General features: G+C 39.6%; 1 protein-coding gene across 3 annotated transcripts in view; it reads left to right on the forward strand.

Moving 5' to 3' along the window:
- LAMA2 (laminin subunit alpha 2) overlaps positions 1-16,570 on the forward strand; it is a 583,497-nt gene that overhangs the window by 117,364 nt on the left and 449,563 nt on the right. For all 3 annotated transcript variants that reach the window (XM_049115400.1, XM_049115407.1, XM_049115415.1), the window contains exon 2: positions 15,544-15,714. In XM_049115400.1, coding sequence (XP_048971357.1) covers positions 15,544-15,714 — 171 coding nt within the window. The remainder of the gene's footprint in view (positions 1-15,543; positions 15,715-16,570) is intronic.

Below are 16,570 nucleotides of genomic sequence, written 5' to 3' on the forward strand. Positions count from 1 at the left end.
GCTAAGGACTGCCTCTGACTCTAGTCTGGAATACAGAGTTTTTCTTTCTGTAAGCTGTTGACTGGGAATCAGATCATTTCTCTAAGACCCTTATCTTTAATTTCTTCATCTCCAAACCTAGATTCCAGGTCCTTATCTAGGTATGCAAGGTAGAGATTATCTTAATCTGGTTTCTCTGGATTTACATCCACCATTAGCTTAGTTTACTGTCTGGACTTGACTTCTGGCCAGACTTACTTTGGATATCTTTGAAGTTTTCTTCTTGCCGCCTGCTGTCACCCCCTGCTTCTCCTCTTTTATTTACCATATCCAATATGGAAATGTTTCTAATAAACTTTGTGCAGAAATTCTATCCTGTAAATCTCTTGCAGCGATTTGAAGCTCTGTGAAGAAAGGGGTCATGCCTGTGTTGTTTATTCTCATATGATTATCTGCATAACTGGGTGCCTCAGCAGTTGGAGGCATTCGATGAATATGTGTTACATATAGTTAAAAGAACTGGAATTGAGTTTGAAAAACACAAGTTCCCTACCTAAGTAATAACCTATCAATACTGATCTTCCATTATTTTATCCATAAAATTGAGCTAATCATGGCTATTCCATACCTTATAATTTTGTGAGAATGAAGAGGTAAGTGAATATATTTTGTAATGGTCAGTGCTACACATTTATTATGATCGATGAATTGCATTAGTGGTACATGCCCTGCGACAAAGACAGACTCATGGCTTTGGTTTTTGTTTGTTTTACATCAGATGAACTAGAACAAATATACTAATTCCATGCAGAATTTTTAAAAAGAAGTTAGAATTGGTATGACTAAATCAATTCACAGAATCTCATTCATTAGTGAGACGCATTAATTTTATGAATCTCAACTGAGCACCCATTTGATATCAATAATTCTAGTTGTCTTTGAGAATAAAAAGATTAATAAAGTCTTTGCCTTCAAGGAACTTAGAGTTTAGCCGTCATTGAATGTTGATAAAAATAGCAAAAGAGAAAAAATTGACAAAAATCTCATTATATTTAAGAGTTTATATGTGCTTGGTAGATGAAAAGTATTATTAGCAAGGCTATGCTAAATGACTATAAAATGCTGATTTTTCACTTCAAGTATTTACAAGAGCAAACAGAATATTTGTGAGTTTTCCTGCATATTTATGTGTGTGTTCAAACAGCTGCTAGAGAACAAAGTGTTTTGCTATAAACACTGTCAAATCTCACTTCAAAAAAATTTGTCTATAAAACAAGTATTTCCATAGATATACTGAAGCTGCATAGAATTTGCTTTTAAAGCATAAAACAGAATTAGATGCTTGAGTCAGCTGTGAAGTATTTTTTTCATGCAACTCTCATTCTAATTCTTCACCCTGTGGATTAGGCTCAGACCTGATGCAATTTGAAAGTGATAATGCACTATAAAACCTGCAGAAGCAATCCGGCAGTGGGCATAACTTTGACATTGTGTTTATTAGAACAGTACATTTATATCTTCCAAAATTTGGAGTTTTTGTTGTGTGGTTGTTGTTGTTGAGTTAGTAGGAAAGTGTTGGTGGGGAGGAGAGATGGACTGGGGTTTTGGGAATACATCAGCCAATTAATATAACTCCATCAATTAACATAAACCAAAAAACTTATCAACTGAACCAACTCAATCGCAGCGAGAATTCAAAGTGACTTACAACACAACACAAAAGACAGTTTGGTTTATTTTTTAAGACAGAAGCTGAGAAACTACCCAGAGATATTTGAGTTTAGGGAAACAATTAACAAAGTAAACTTTAAAGGAATACTAGTTTTAGCCCTGGATGCTAACATTATCTCTGTGCTGTCACGTCCCTAAAACAATGAAGTAACTATGTCCATGTGGATTTGTTTGCATGTTGTTTGTTACGGTTTGCTTTTTTCATGATTTATTCTTTTCATATTTTGGCAAAAGGAGGTTTTTCACTTCCTCAGAAAAGGCACATCATTCCTGCCCCAAATTCTAGGATGGATTTTTCCTTGGGGAGTATTTTGAGCATCTTTCTGTGTCCAGGCCTGGTTGGGCTCTGAGAACACGATGGTCAACAGAGTAAACAAAGCAAACGTAACTGCTTCTATCAGGGAGCTTCTGTTCCAGCAAGAGACACAGACCTTGGATAAATAAGCATTACATAAAATTACACATTGTAATCAGTGCTGCAGAGGAACATTAAGGCATAATCAGGGAGTGTAATAGGGCACTGTTTGGAAAGAGTTCGCAAAGATCTCAGAGGAAGTAAGATTTCAGGAAGAAACATTCATGAAAGATAAGGAGATACTAAGAGCAGAGGGAAGTTAAGGAGCAGGGGTGTGTAGGGAAAGACCCGAGAGAGGAAAACGCAGAGCCTTGTTCTAGAAACTCACTAAAGACAATATTGATTGTTAACGAGAGGATATTGTAAACCAGGATAATAATTTTGAATTTTGACCTAAATTAGAATCCATTAAAAGATTTTAAGAGGAGGGGCCTCCTGGATGCCTCAGTCGATTAGGCGTCTGTCTCCTTTGGGCTCAGGTCATGATCCTTGGGTCCTGGGATCGAGCCCCATGTTGGGCTCCCTGCTCAGCGGGGAGTCTGCTTCTGTCTCCTTCTCCCCCTGCCTCTCTCTTATTCTCGCTCTCAAATAAATAAACAAAATCTCAAAAAAAAAATGATTTGAAGAGGAGTGACTTTATCACATTTGTGGCTTGTTAAAAATGGATGGAAAAGAGGCAGAGTGTAAATGGGAGTCCGTTTAAGAGGCTCTTGCACGAGTCCTGATGTTAACAATGCTGTCAGTTGGCCCCAGGTGTTATCAGTGGCACTAGAGAGCAGATGCATTGGAAATTCATTTTGGAGCTACAGTGGCAGTCAGAGGTGCCATGGCAGCAGCAGCGACTCCTAGCTCTCTGCATGCGACACAGAGTAGGTAAAGTAGTGTGTGCTGAGTTAGAGGGAATCTAGGAGAAGCCGTCTCAGGGTGTGTGTGGGGTGGGGGGTGGCAGTGCTGGAGCATAGGAAACCATGAGCTCTGCTTTGGGCAACGCTTGAGATGCTCCTGAGACGTCTATGTGGAGGTGTCAACCCAGTACTTGGGTAAGGGGTCCTGGAGCTTCGCAGAGCTATCCCATCTGGAGATGGAACTTGGGAGTTGTTGGCTAATAGAGACGGAATGTAAATGGCTTCAAAGCAGAGTGAGAATGAAACAAGAAAATGGTACAGGATCGAGCCCCGAGGAACTCTTATACTTACTAATAAAAACAAATGAAAAAACAAAACAAAACAAAAAAACCAAAGCTAATGAATGTAACTTTTCTTTTCTCTTTTCTTTTTTCCCCTAAGTCTTTTCCGCCAGGGGGAACATAATGTAGAACAGTGTTTTTTAATAAATCTGTTTCATCATTAGAAATGAGAAATTGTCTAGCCGTCCTTAAAGAGCAGGGTCCACGGGGAGCAGCATCTCTCCTGCTGTCACCGATGCATCAAAGCTTCCACGAGCTCCTTCTGATATTTTTGTTTGAGGGATGCAAATACAAGCTCATGCTCCTTGCCTAGCAAGTAGGTTAGAGATTTATCATATTCTTATCTTTAGATTTTGGGTTGTTGACCACAGCCAGACACGGAGTTTTCGACTTGCTTTCTGTATTAGAGACCCCTCCACTACGGGGTGATTGCCCATGTAAGGCTCTCCGTTTCATCCCCAGTGCCTTAAAAGTGTGTGGTGTTCCTTGCTTTGCCTTTTTTTTACTTCTCGTTTTGAGTTTGCAGGCAGACCTGCCAAAGAGACATCTAGTTTATAGGCTGGGTTTTGTAAGCCAGGCAGCAGAGAGCAGATACTGAACATATGTTCCGCTGATATTGATGGAGCGAGGTTGGAAGAAGTTGGAAGCAATCTCTTTCTCCCCAACTGCCACCCCCTCAAGGAATATTTTGGGTACCCTTATGGTGGAACGTTCTAAATAAGAATCCCAGCCATAATAATTATTTTCCATCATATGATTTGAAAACCTTTAGGATGAATCAGGATCGTTCTACAAGGAGAACATTAAAAAAAAAAAGTAGTTCGTAGGTTCTAATTCTCAATGGATAGTGGATAAAATTTCCACGCAAAGGGAAAGGACTGGAGATTTTGCGATCAGGGCGCTCCCCTGGATGGTCAGGAACTGAGGGGAGTGGGAGTAGCAGGGACCTGTACTTTGGGGAGGTGAATTTGAAGTTAGATTAAAAATCTATTCAATCCAGCCCAAGGATGATGGTTTGCTGAATTTGATTTTCTTTTTTGGTTGTACATTTCAAGGAGTCTTTATTGATCAGAGGTAGTGTGTTCAACTTCAGTTCACCAGGCATAAGACAGAGTTGGTTTTGAAAAAAACTATTTGGAGGAGTTTGAAGAAGTGTGCTTGCAAATGCCCTACAGGAAGTCATTGCCCCGGAGACGGAGAAGCATGGTTATGTCCCTTCTGGCGCCTGTGGCTGTTCTCCCCAGAGAGCTGGGCTCCCCGGGCAGGTGTTACAGGTGTTATCTCCTGTATGCATAAATTCTAAGTTACAGCCAATTCATGACCTAATCCTGTTTTAATAAGATTGGTGATACCCTTTGTGAGGAATTTAATAAAATCCTCTAGTGCTTGTGTGGGCCAGGTAACTAGATGGCATGTGAGTTCATCATAATTGCCCCCATAATCCTTATTTTAGTGATAATACTTGCTACGTAGAGGGACACTGATATTCTATGAGCAAAACACACATGGTCACCTTTGGTTTACTTTCTTTTTTTTTAATTTTTTTTTTAATTTTATTTATTTTTATTTTTTTTTATTTATGATAGTCACACAGAGAGAGAGAGAGAGAGGCAGAGACACAGGCAGAGGGAGAAGCAGGCTCCATGCACCGGGAGCCCAATGTGGGATTCGATCCCGGGTCCCCAGGATCGCGCCCTGGGCCAAAGGCAGGCGCTAAACCGCTTCGCCACCCAGGGATCCCCTACTTTCTTTCTGATGATACTGAAAATGCATTTTCTTCTTAATCTGTTTAGAAGGAATGGAATAAACAATTCTAAAAATTAATTCCACTGAGGGACATGCACTATGTTTTCTTATTTTAAAAAGAAGAAAGGAGGCCAATATATCCTTTTATTCTGGAGGTTGGGAAGAGCAGAACTAAGCAACAGGGAGAGACAAATTTGAAAGGCCTATAAATGCAAGTCAGGGCCAGAATACATGCTCTCCTTGTTTCTTTTTCTTTTTTTCCTCCTCTGACCAACTGGATTCAGCATTATTTTTTCCCAGCTTACAAGCATTGTTGTGTCTGGATGACTATTAGTTCAAATTGGACTGATTTTCTAGTTCTATAAAACTCTTCATCTGCATCATGTATCAAGAGCATTGAGTTACTTCCTGCAGTGCACAGCTGGAAATCATTCTCTTTGGCAACATTTTGTTTTATCCCATTTTTGTTTTATACCAATGTGTTCCCACACTCCCACATAGCTCAGGATTTCAACAGCCAAGTATCTCCTTTTCTTCCTTGATGCGTCTTAGAACATTTTAAATTGGCAGGTTCCCTTTTGTCTTTCAAATACTGAACCACTTGCAAACAGCTCTGTTTGCTTGCATGAATAATTTTTTTTTTAAAACGCTCTGCAGAACTGAAGGACTTAAATGCAAAGTTAGAAACATTCAGTTTCCTCTTATTCTTTGAGAAGTGATAGGTGCCTGGCATGAAAAAGCAGGAGGAAATATCACATACCAAGACTAGGATGATGAAAACGGAGAGAGGGAGAGAGGGAGAGAAATACGTAATGTATTGTTGTAAACAACATGTGATGGCTTTTAAAAGTTATTACATTATTTTGAAGGGAAGTCATTGACTGGATGACTTTTCCATAGCAAATGTCTACATACCATCTGTTATCAATTATGTCAGCAAAGCTGGACCATAGAACTTAACAAGAAGCGTGATTTGTGAGATTAAAATACATGTATTGTGTGTGCCAATATGTAAACATACACACACACACCTGAGTCGTAATGACAAACTGTGACTGCTAGGCACAATGAAGACAACTACTCAATGGTATGCGCTTAGTTTAATATTTAAGCTGATGAAAACAAGAAATATGTATTTAGAGACGATTTTTGCCAGACTACGTTAGAAAGATCTTCTTTAAGGGCCGTGAGTTAGGTTATCATCATTTTATAATGACGGCTTCCCAAACTTCACACAGGTCAATGTGATCAAAAAAGAGCACAGTGAAAAAGAAAAACAGGAAGAAGAGGAAGGGGAAGAAGAAGAAGGAAAAAAAAAAATAAAACCTAGAGGAAACTTTCACTGTGAAACAGAGTTCTTAAGTGGCCCCTTCAGATGGTGATCATCGTATAAGCAGCGGGTCTGTGTGGAAACGGTGGTCACGGTTGCCGCTCCTCTTGTTCCTTCATGTTTTGTCCCAAAGATGTTTAAATGAAGCAACTGCCTATCTATTTATCTATTTTGTTATGATAAAATTGCCCTCTAGCTCTTTGAATAGGTGCACGTGTGTGCGTACATGTGTGTGTATGCGTGTGTGTGTGTGTGTGTGTGTGTGTAATACAGGCTCCTTATGGCCACCTGGCTTCTTGATCAGAAGCAACAGAAATCACCAATACTGTGTAACTTAAGCAGAGATGGTTAAAAAGTTCTGAGATGATTGTTAGGGTTGTTAGAAAGTTCTGAACACAAGACTCGGGAGATGGTGTTCATCAAGGCCATTTCCAGGTTTCAGTGCCTGTATGACCGAGTCAGGGTGTTTCTAGAGACGTTGTCCGTAGCCCCTTCCTTCCCCCCCACCACGGGTGCTTTTGTCTCTGTTGCCGATGTCTTATTTCCTTACTCCTCAACCCTGTTCTTCAAGGGCTCAAGATGCACAGCCCTCGGCTACGGTCACACACGCGCCCAAACTACTGAAGGAAGAAGAAAGCTCTCTTCCACTTCCGCTTCCTTAGCAGGAGGGCGCCCTTTGTACTAAAGACCATGGCACTTACCCCAGCATAGAAATGCAGGCCGGGTGTTGGACGGGCAACAGGTGATAAAGATGTGCCCTGTTCTCCTATCGCTCGAGGGCCGAAACAGAGTCCGACATTCCTGACACATCAGTGATGAGTTTGATGGCTTTGGTTTGCCGGATGTCTCTCTAGAAAGATGACACAAGTGCATCTCTTTCTTCTCACTCGGTAAATTTAAATCTGAGTGTTATTACAGGCTGGTGTTGTCTCTGTTCTCACTGATGTCATATAGGGGAAGTCCACTGTGAAGGACGCTAGAGTGTCAGTGTGATGAGGGTCAGAATGAAGTATCAGCGGACTACTATGTAGACACCGAGAAGGAAACAACAGATTCTGTGTGGCAAGGTCAGGAAACACTTTCGCAGAGCAGGGATCTTTGAGCTGGGTCATGAAAGGTGAGTCGGTGACCATGGCGCGGAAGAAGAAAGATATTGTAGAAGAGATGAGATCATGGATGAGGCGACGCATGATGAAGAGCTTCAAAACACCTGGTATTGTTGTAAGAGTAAGATGCTTGGCGTGTACAGAGGAGTTTCAGAGGTAGGTAGGGGCCTGTTATCAATGTCCAAGGAATGGCTGCTCTGCTATAGGCAACATTGAGGTCTTGGAAGAAAAAAAAAGTGATGCAATCAGACTTAATTTTTAGGAAGATAATTTTCATGACCCCATGGAACATGAACAGAAGCGGAGTCACGCAGAAAGACTAATTAGGGGGCCACTGCAGTTGGTATTCTTGTATAGATATATAGACAGATGAAGAGAGAGAAAGAGAAAGTTAAGCTAGAGACACAAATAAATTGGAAGCAGAAATCTTAGCATGGTGAGGAGTAAAACGTGTTTGTTCCCAAAGTACCTGTTAACATTTTCTGGTTTCTGTGGAGTAACACTAGGGCTGGTTTATGGTCCCCTATTGAGTGTGAATGGCAGAAAGCTGGGTGATGAGATAATGGAGTCAGCCATATTTTTAAGGGTGGTCTTCACGACCTCAGCATGTGGAAATGGAAAGAGCATGGGGGAAAGGGTGGGTGAGTTAAAGTTTTTAAAAAGAAGTTATCAGGGACCAGAAGAACTGATTTGTAAGTAGCAGTTAGAAGCTGGAGGGAGGCTCCTCTTCCTCCTCCCATGGTTCTTGGGATCCACTGGGGAGATCTGCAGACTGTCCCTATCAGAGGAAATCGGGGCTTCTGTGACAATAAGAAAGTTGAAGTGTTTTCTTAAAATGGAGAAACTTGGAAATAAATGTCAGGCCTTATAGAACCATGATGGAAGTTGGCCTGTGAGTGTGCCTGTGGGAGGGGAGAGGATGACTGGATGGCATAAAACTGGGGAGTGGTGTAGGAGGCGGAAGGAATTTCATTTAGAGCCAGGAGGGGAGTGAGATTGCTGGGTTTTATTAATTCTAATCCATTTGGGATTACAATAACTGGATTTGAAAACTTAGCAGTGCCATCTGGGTTCTGGGAATTGTTTTCTTCATGCGTAAAATTTAAATTCTTACGAGGCTTCTTTGAGCTGAATTCTTTTTTGCTACCAGAAACAACCTTCTAGTTTGTCACCTGGAGAGATATCACCTGAAGCCTAAGAAACAGGTCTGAACTACGCCACCCAGCAGATCACTTACTAGCACATTGAATGCATTTCCCTCCGATTCACTTGTCGTTCTTCAAAAGACAACACTTATGTATTAAATATGATTCGATGTCAAAGTTCTTTTATTTTATGAGACAAAAGCTGGGAGGATGGGAAATTTGTGCAAGGAAAACAGAGTCATCTGCTGACTGCTGGCCTGCTGGGGTCTTGGAGAGAATTTCAGCTGTTTTGCTGATAGCGTGCTTGCTTTTGCTGGTTTCCACGGACTCTGCAGGGGGTCGAGAAGACACTGTCCCTCTGTAGTATCCAACACACTTTTCCGCATTTGATTTAAGAAATGTCAATTTAAAATTTTATTTTTCCTGGTATCGACAATTTATAAAAGGCCAAAAAGTGATATAAGTCATATACCTTATGTGCATGTACCTATCTGTGGGCATATGTAGATGGTTGTGTAGATACATGTACACACATACACAAGCATGTATAATATTTCTATAGGTTCTTTCCAAATTTTATAAAAATGTCCTCACCTTCAGAAAAGTTGGAAGAATCCTATACTAAACACTCACATGCTCAGCATCCTGATTCTAAAATAAGTATCTTGCTGCATTTACTTTATTATACATCTACCCATCTGTACATAACTGCCCATCTTGTATTTTGCTCCCTTGCACGCTTCACACCTAAACTCTTCATCACAGGTATCATTAGCTAGAATTCAGTATTGGTGTGCTTTCTTTCCTCAGGTAAGATTTGCCTTCAGTGAAATGCGCAAGTCCTCGCTGGGTGCAACATGCGCTCGGAGCATGGCACTCCACACGCTTGAACAGATGTGCACGCTTGTCTAACACAGACTCCTGTTGGGAAGAAATGGTCTCAGGACTCTTTCTAGTCAGTGTCTATCCCTCAATCAACCTTTTTTTTTTTTTTTTTTTCAGTTTTATTTTCCAAACAGATTTTGCTTGTCTGTTCTAAAGAGTCAAATAAATGAATAACATAATATGTACCGTTTTTAGTGAAGCTGCTTTTCTGTGGTATAATGCTTCTGGAAGTCATCTTGCTGTTCCATGGTGGTGCTGAACAGTGTGCCATCCTGTGAATAAACCAGAGTTTGTGTAGTATCACTTCTCCCTTTGGTGAAAACCTGAGCTGTTTCCAGATTTGTTTATTATAAGAGCTTCCATGAACATTTCTGTATAGCTCTCTTCATGGACATGCGCTGTTATTTCTCTTGGGATTTTACCTAAGGGCTGAATGTAGGGCCATGGAGTAGGTCTGTGTTTCAATTCATTAAAAAATGCCTAACTCTTCTCTAAAGTCGTTGTACTAATTTACAGTCCCAACAGCAACAGGGTAGAGTTTTGGTTGCTCCACAAGCTTTCCAACGATTGATGCTATCAGTCCTTTTAATGATTTATCAATCTTTCTAATCTTACTCCTAAAGCCTAAGAACCTTGGAAATACGCAGGTCTATTACTATGACCTGTCCACCCGCCACTTCTTGTAATTGTCACATGTATGACATTACCATACATTGTGACCCCTCTTGCCCCCTGGAACATTACAATTTTTTCTTTAAAATGTACTTAGAGACTTATATGGATTTATATTCAAGTTTACTTACACTTTTTTTTTCTGCTCTCATCTCCCATTTTCTATAAATCCCATGATGTGATTTTTTTTTTTTTAATTCTAAGACACTGCATTTTTCAATTCTGGAATTATGTTTGGTATTTGTGTGTGTGTGTGTGTGTGTGTGTGTGTAGTTTCCATTCCTCCACTGAGATTTCCTATTTGTGTTTTCATTTAAGCATTTGTGTGTGTGTCCTTGGTCGTAGATATAAAAGCTGCTGTAAAATCTTTGTGTGTGAACTCCAACATCTGGTTAATGGCAGCGTTGGACTTTATTCATTGCTTTTCTTTAAGTATGGGTAGCATTTTATTGTTTCTTTGTACGTTTAATATTTTTAAAAAATGCATTCTGAGCCTTGCGAATGATATATGGTAGAAACCCAGGATTCTGTTGTTTTTCTGAAAAATAGCCTCCATTTTTTACTTTTTGTGTGATACCCGTTGGTTGACTTGTATGGAGTCAGACACCAAACTGCAGTCTTCCTGGTGGAATGCAGCTACTGTAGGTTTCCATTTTGTTCCTTTAGCCCCTGTTGGAGTACAGGCTGGGCCATATTCAGGTCTGGCATCGGTGAAGGTTTTGGGAAAAGATTATACACGTATTTTGAGGCTCCTTTTATGTGGTTTTCTTTTCTCCAGCATTTTCTCTTCACTTTATAGCTGCGATGGTTGTTCTTAGTTCTGTTATCTGGTTTTTCAAGATAGTTTATTTATTTATTTTTTCAAGATAGTTTAGAAAAAGACAGATGAAAGAAACTGTGGAATTCTATTTGAGTTTTTGCCACTGTGCCCAGTGTAGTCTGAAACACACGCCTATCTGCCTTTTTTCTAAGCATACACATCCCTCCCAGCTTGCCTGTTTTGGGTTGTTCCCCATTGTTTTCAGGTATTTGGCATTTATTCTTATTTTTATTTTTTTTAGGTATTTGGCATTTAAAAAAATATATTTTGTTCAGAGTTCATAGCTGTCGTCTATGAGGGGTTCCCTTGGAGCTACTCCATAATTATTAAAAGTAGAACTTTTATATGCAGGTTTTAAAAATGCTTTGAAACGGAGTGGGGGATTTTGAGGCGACCAATCACCACAATCATGCAAACGTGTATGAATACATCACAGTATCTGGACTAGCAAATACAGTAGAAAAGCATCCAAGTGAAAATCTGGTGAATTTTCTAAATGTTTGCCATATTGTAAAAAATTTCTATTTTTCACATGCCGTCACTTAGCTTTGTCTACTCTGTTTATTGAATGTATACATCATTTAACAGAATATATATTATTTCTGTATCGTAATCATTTTCTAATATCTCATATAAAATATAGAATATAAGGAGGATAAATATTATTTGTTTCTTGTTCAGACTTTGTTATGCCACAAATCCAATCAAATTTACTTATTCTACATGCTATTCAGAAAAAAATGTCAATCATAATTGTATGGGTGTTCATGACTGGCTTTTATGTCATTAACATTACATGACCTCAAATTGAATTAGGAGGCTGTAAGCCAATGCTCTATAAAGGTTCGCCAGCTATTTGTAGTTCATTTACACTCACGGTGTTTACATAATCTTCACAGAGCAATCTTCACTTTATTGAATATGGCAATAAATATTGCTCTGCCGCTTTTGAATGGGGATAAATAGGTACAGCTTAATAGATTTAACATATAATGAAAACGGGCTGCAATCTATAATACAACCTGCTGAAGATTCAATAAAAGCTCGGATATTGACTGGCTCTTCAAATTGGTTGTTAGCGACTAATTGGAGACCTTCCCTGACCAATACACTTTACTGATTTTTAAAAAAATAAACAGCAAAATAGCTGATAAAATTTCAAAAGGCAACTGTTCTTGACCACAAAGCGAGGCAATTAAATTGAAAAGGTTAATTTTGAGCACATGATCAATACGTATAACAGAAACAAATCAATGGAAAGAACTGAAAGATAATAAATGTAAATTTTATTAATATCTTCGTTTATAATAGAAAACCCTATGAAGAAACAAAGGGGTGGTGACCAGGCAAGTTCTTTATTCTGTTAAATATGTAAATTGATAAGCTTTGCTGAGGACCAGGTTTTGGCTCTTCTTCATGCCCTGAGAAGAATAAGTCTTTGGGGTTAAAGGGCTGAGTTCAAATCATAGTTATCAATCTTACTAATTGATAATTTTGTGTGAATTGTTTATCTTCTCTGAGCTGCACTTTCTTCATTTATAAAATGAGACTGATACAATCTACAAATGGGGTGACTGAGCAATTAAGTCCTATCACTTGATGAAAATGAAATAGCTTCGAGATCAGTGTCACTTCTCTACCTGTGATTCTGTTATAGCCATGTCATTTCCCTCACATGGAATTCATTTAATTCTGTGGAGGAATTGGGATGTAATGCAATTCTATATATTCAGACCCTACACTATGCAGTAGAATAGTTTTCCCCAGCCATCTTTGCTTTCCGGCCCCTCCAGTGATTACTCAGAGCTGAGAAAGTGAAATCCCATCCCACCCAGGGCTGCACCAGGGCAGGCCATGGGGAGTCTCACCCATCCCTGCAAAACAGACTCAAGGTCAGCGTCAAAGTTAGAACTAGTCAAAGTCCAGCGAGGAGACAAAGATCACAGAACAAAACGGACAGTGTCCCGGGGCAGTTTGAGAGATGGGTGGCCATGGCTTGGGATGCCCTTGGTGTAAGTAAACTGGCTTTGTTTGCAGGGATTACAAGGGGTGTAACTACCTGAACTCCTTCCGCAGGACCAGCAAGATGAGAAGTAGAGTCTTGTCCTCCTGAAAACAGGATGCTCAGCATATGTCTCCCTTCTAATTATCTATTTTTTTCTACCCTATTTACACTAAAATTATAAGGATCTGGAAAAAAAATTCCACTAAAACAAATTACTCACTGGGACAAGTAGGCAGGGTTTGCTTTGATGTATATGTGAACCATTACGTATACTCTGTGTACTTTGTACGCATCTAGACCTGTATCTGTACCTGTGTTTGTATATCTGTCTCTGTATCTGTATTCACGTCTAAACAATCCCCTAATCTAACAGGTTGAGACAATTGCAAAGCCAACTACTCCATTTGTCACTTAACATCCACATAAGCTTTCAGAAAAAAGTCCATACTCCTATGCCTTCCCCTCCGCCTGCTGTGTTGGCTTTTTCCTTCTTCCTTTTCAATACCAGATAAACTTCTATTTCTCCTTTGACATTCAGATCAGATCATTTCTCCCAATAAGCCTATCTTAATTGTTTTTTTCATCCTCAAATCTTTGTGCTATCTGGCATTCTTGTGTGCTCGATGCATATTTGATGAAATAATAGTTACACAGTTAAATCCAAGATGGTGATGAATGACAGACTGTATTTAATCATATATCATTAACCGGTCTAGAGCATACAATACTGAAGGTGAAGAGATAATGCTTTGGGAAGGATCACATTATTTTAAAATTTGGAATGTGGCAAACCTCACAAAATTGAGGTAGTTTCCAATGAAGCTTCAAATAGAAGTAAAACTACTACTACTACTACTACTACTAATAATAATAATAAATGATTGGAGCAGCAGAGCCAGAGGATTTTAGAGACCAGTAAAGTGTGGTGAGGGAGGGAAGAGAGAGATTGTTTGGAGGCAGCTTTTTGGGAGACCCCGAGAGTGACTGAGATGGTAATTGTGGTCTTGCCTGGTCTTATGAACTCGCTTACCTCTCTGAAATGGTTGAGAGTGAATACAAAATAGATAAAAATTACTTAAAAATCTTTTTTTATTTGCTGTACTGTTATTTCTTTCAGTGCAATTCTAAGATCAACCAAGACCAGAAATTAGCACTAGATTTATGTAGGTTTCGTACGACATCGTAGAGAACATACAGGATAGTGATTAAGAGGTTAGACTCTGGAGCGAGATTTCTTGGGCTCAAATCACAGCTCTGCTATTTGCTATCTGCAATGCTGGTGAGTTACTGAACATCACAGTAACATAAGGGCAATCGTAGCGTGTAGCTCATAAGGGTGTCCTTTGCAGCAAGTTAGTCCAGGAAGACGGAGTGCTAGAACAGTGCCTGGAACATTATAAACATTCAGTAGTGCTGGTGGTGAGGATGGGAATGAAGATGCAGATAATGCACAGAACATTTATGTGGCTGGTATTTATAATTCATTCATTTTACAGATACGTCAGGTGCTTACTCCGTACCTAGCCTGTACTAAGTTTTGAAGATAAGAAAACACTTATGAACTCAAAACTGCGGATCTGAGTAAAACATTGGGACATAAGACTTAGTTAATGAAGGACTTTCTACCAGAGGTTGAGTTAATGTAGACCTCCGTGGTACATGACTAGAGCAGAGACCACCTAGAGGGTTAGCATGTTCCTTATATACAATGAGTCAAATCATCTGTAATCTCAAATATACTTTCTCTAAGACAAGTTTTTTCAGTGAGAGTGGCTTCTGAAAAATGGCTTTCTGCATTGTCGTTGAAAGGAGGTCCATAAAATGCAAATACTAGCCACATGTGAAGCAATATTGACATTAAGTTGTAGAAAGTAAAGACCCGGGTTCATCTAGAATGAAGGGCCTTCTCAACTATACACTGAGATAGGTCTCTGTGATGTTTATCTGAGCACACTTAAACTTCTATTGTATCTAAGAAATAATCGCTGGTATGATCATGGGCTACTGCAATTACTTATTTCTGATAATATATTGCTATATAATATGGCCTTATGGCACAGAAGGCAGTAAAGAATGGTTTTCCAAAATCTTCCATCATTTGCTATTTTCTCCAATTTGGATATAAAGTAATTATAACAACCACTTAATGCTAAATAATAATTGGACCATAAAGATGACCATGAAAAACATAAATGCAAACTTGTGCAAAATCTTTATGATTATAGTTTCCTACTATATATAAAATAGCTGAAATGAAAGATGGATCTTTTGCCCAGAACATGAACAGAAGATTTTTTTTTAAAGTGTGTGTTAGAGATGGGACTTTCTTGATAATTAAGTATTAGAGGTTAAAAATTAAGAAGATAGGTTTAGATTTTATGTTTAGGACCCAGATAGAAGTGTTCGTTTGAGAACACATGCTATTTATATAGAGTACTTAATTAAGTCAGATATTCAATTATTGCTGATTAATTTTCGATTAAGTTAATGCTCTGAAAAATATCTTAATTTCATCTTAAAATGCAGCAAAAGCATACCATGTTGTTTCTGGCCCACACATCTTCCTTTGTCCTTCTTTTTCAGGTTTATTCCCTGCTGTCCTGAATCTTGCTTCTAATGCTCTTATCACCACGAATGCAACATGTGGAGAAAAAGGACCCGAAATGTACTGCAAATTGGTAGAGCATGTCCCTGGGCAGCCGGTGAGGAACCCCCAGTGTCGAATCTGCAATCAAAACAGCAGCAATCCATACCGTATGTAATTTAATTCATATTCGCATGGCACTGGCTAGGATCTGTAATTGAGAGGTCTTGATGTGCATTGAAGTCAAGAGTTTGTGGTGTCCCGGACTCCTAGAACTTCTCTTTCATCGGGGGCCTCCTCTCTCATCTGACAAACCTCACTGGAGTTCTTTATATGTACCAGGTGTAGTGCTTGAGGAGTTTTCCAGCTGAAGACCTGTGTCAGTCACCAGGTTTACTACATCCAGAATAGTATCGGCGGATACAGTTGTGAATACAGGTGTTAGTCATTTGTGGGTCACGTGTGTGTCAGGTACTCCGATGAGGATCCAACAGGAATAAGGGACAGTCCCTCACTTCAACCAATGAAGGAACAGGCAAAAAGTACAAGATAAAGAATCCGTGTAGGTGCCGGGGAAGGCTTGTCCAAAGAAGTGATATCTAAGCCGAGATCCAAGGACTGGTGTTAGCTGAGCAGGTAAAGAAGAGAGTCAGAAGAGAAGAAGAAATGCCAGAAAGAGAGAGGAGAATGAGATAGAAAAACTTCTTTGCTCAACAGGGAACTGGTTAGGGAGGGATGGCTAGAACTAAGAGCATCCGAAGGCCGAAGAAAGCAGAGCTAAGTCTCATGCCGGAGCTGGAACTCGATCACAGACGTTCTTAATTACCACAAGAGGAGTGTTTCAAGGACAGGTGTCACACAACGCCCTCTTGCTGGCTTCTATGAACGACACTATCTCTCATTCACTTACGTATTTATTCGGCAAGCATTTGAGCACCACTACTAGCAATGCATTGGACTGAAGCATAATGGTAAATCACACGTAGCCCTTGACTTCAGAGACTTAGAGGGGAAAGAGGGGAAGCA

This window comes from Canis lupus, chromosome 1 (genome assembly GCF_003254725.2).
Source record: "Canis lupus dingo isolate Sandy chromosome 1, ASM325472v2, whole genome shotgun sequence".
Taxonomy (NCBI): domain Eukaryota; kingdom Metazoa; phylum Chordata; class Mammalia; order Carnivora; family Canidae; genus Canis; species Canis lupus.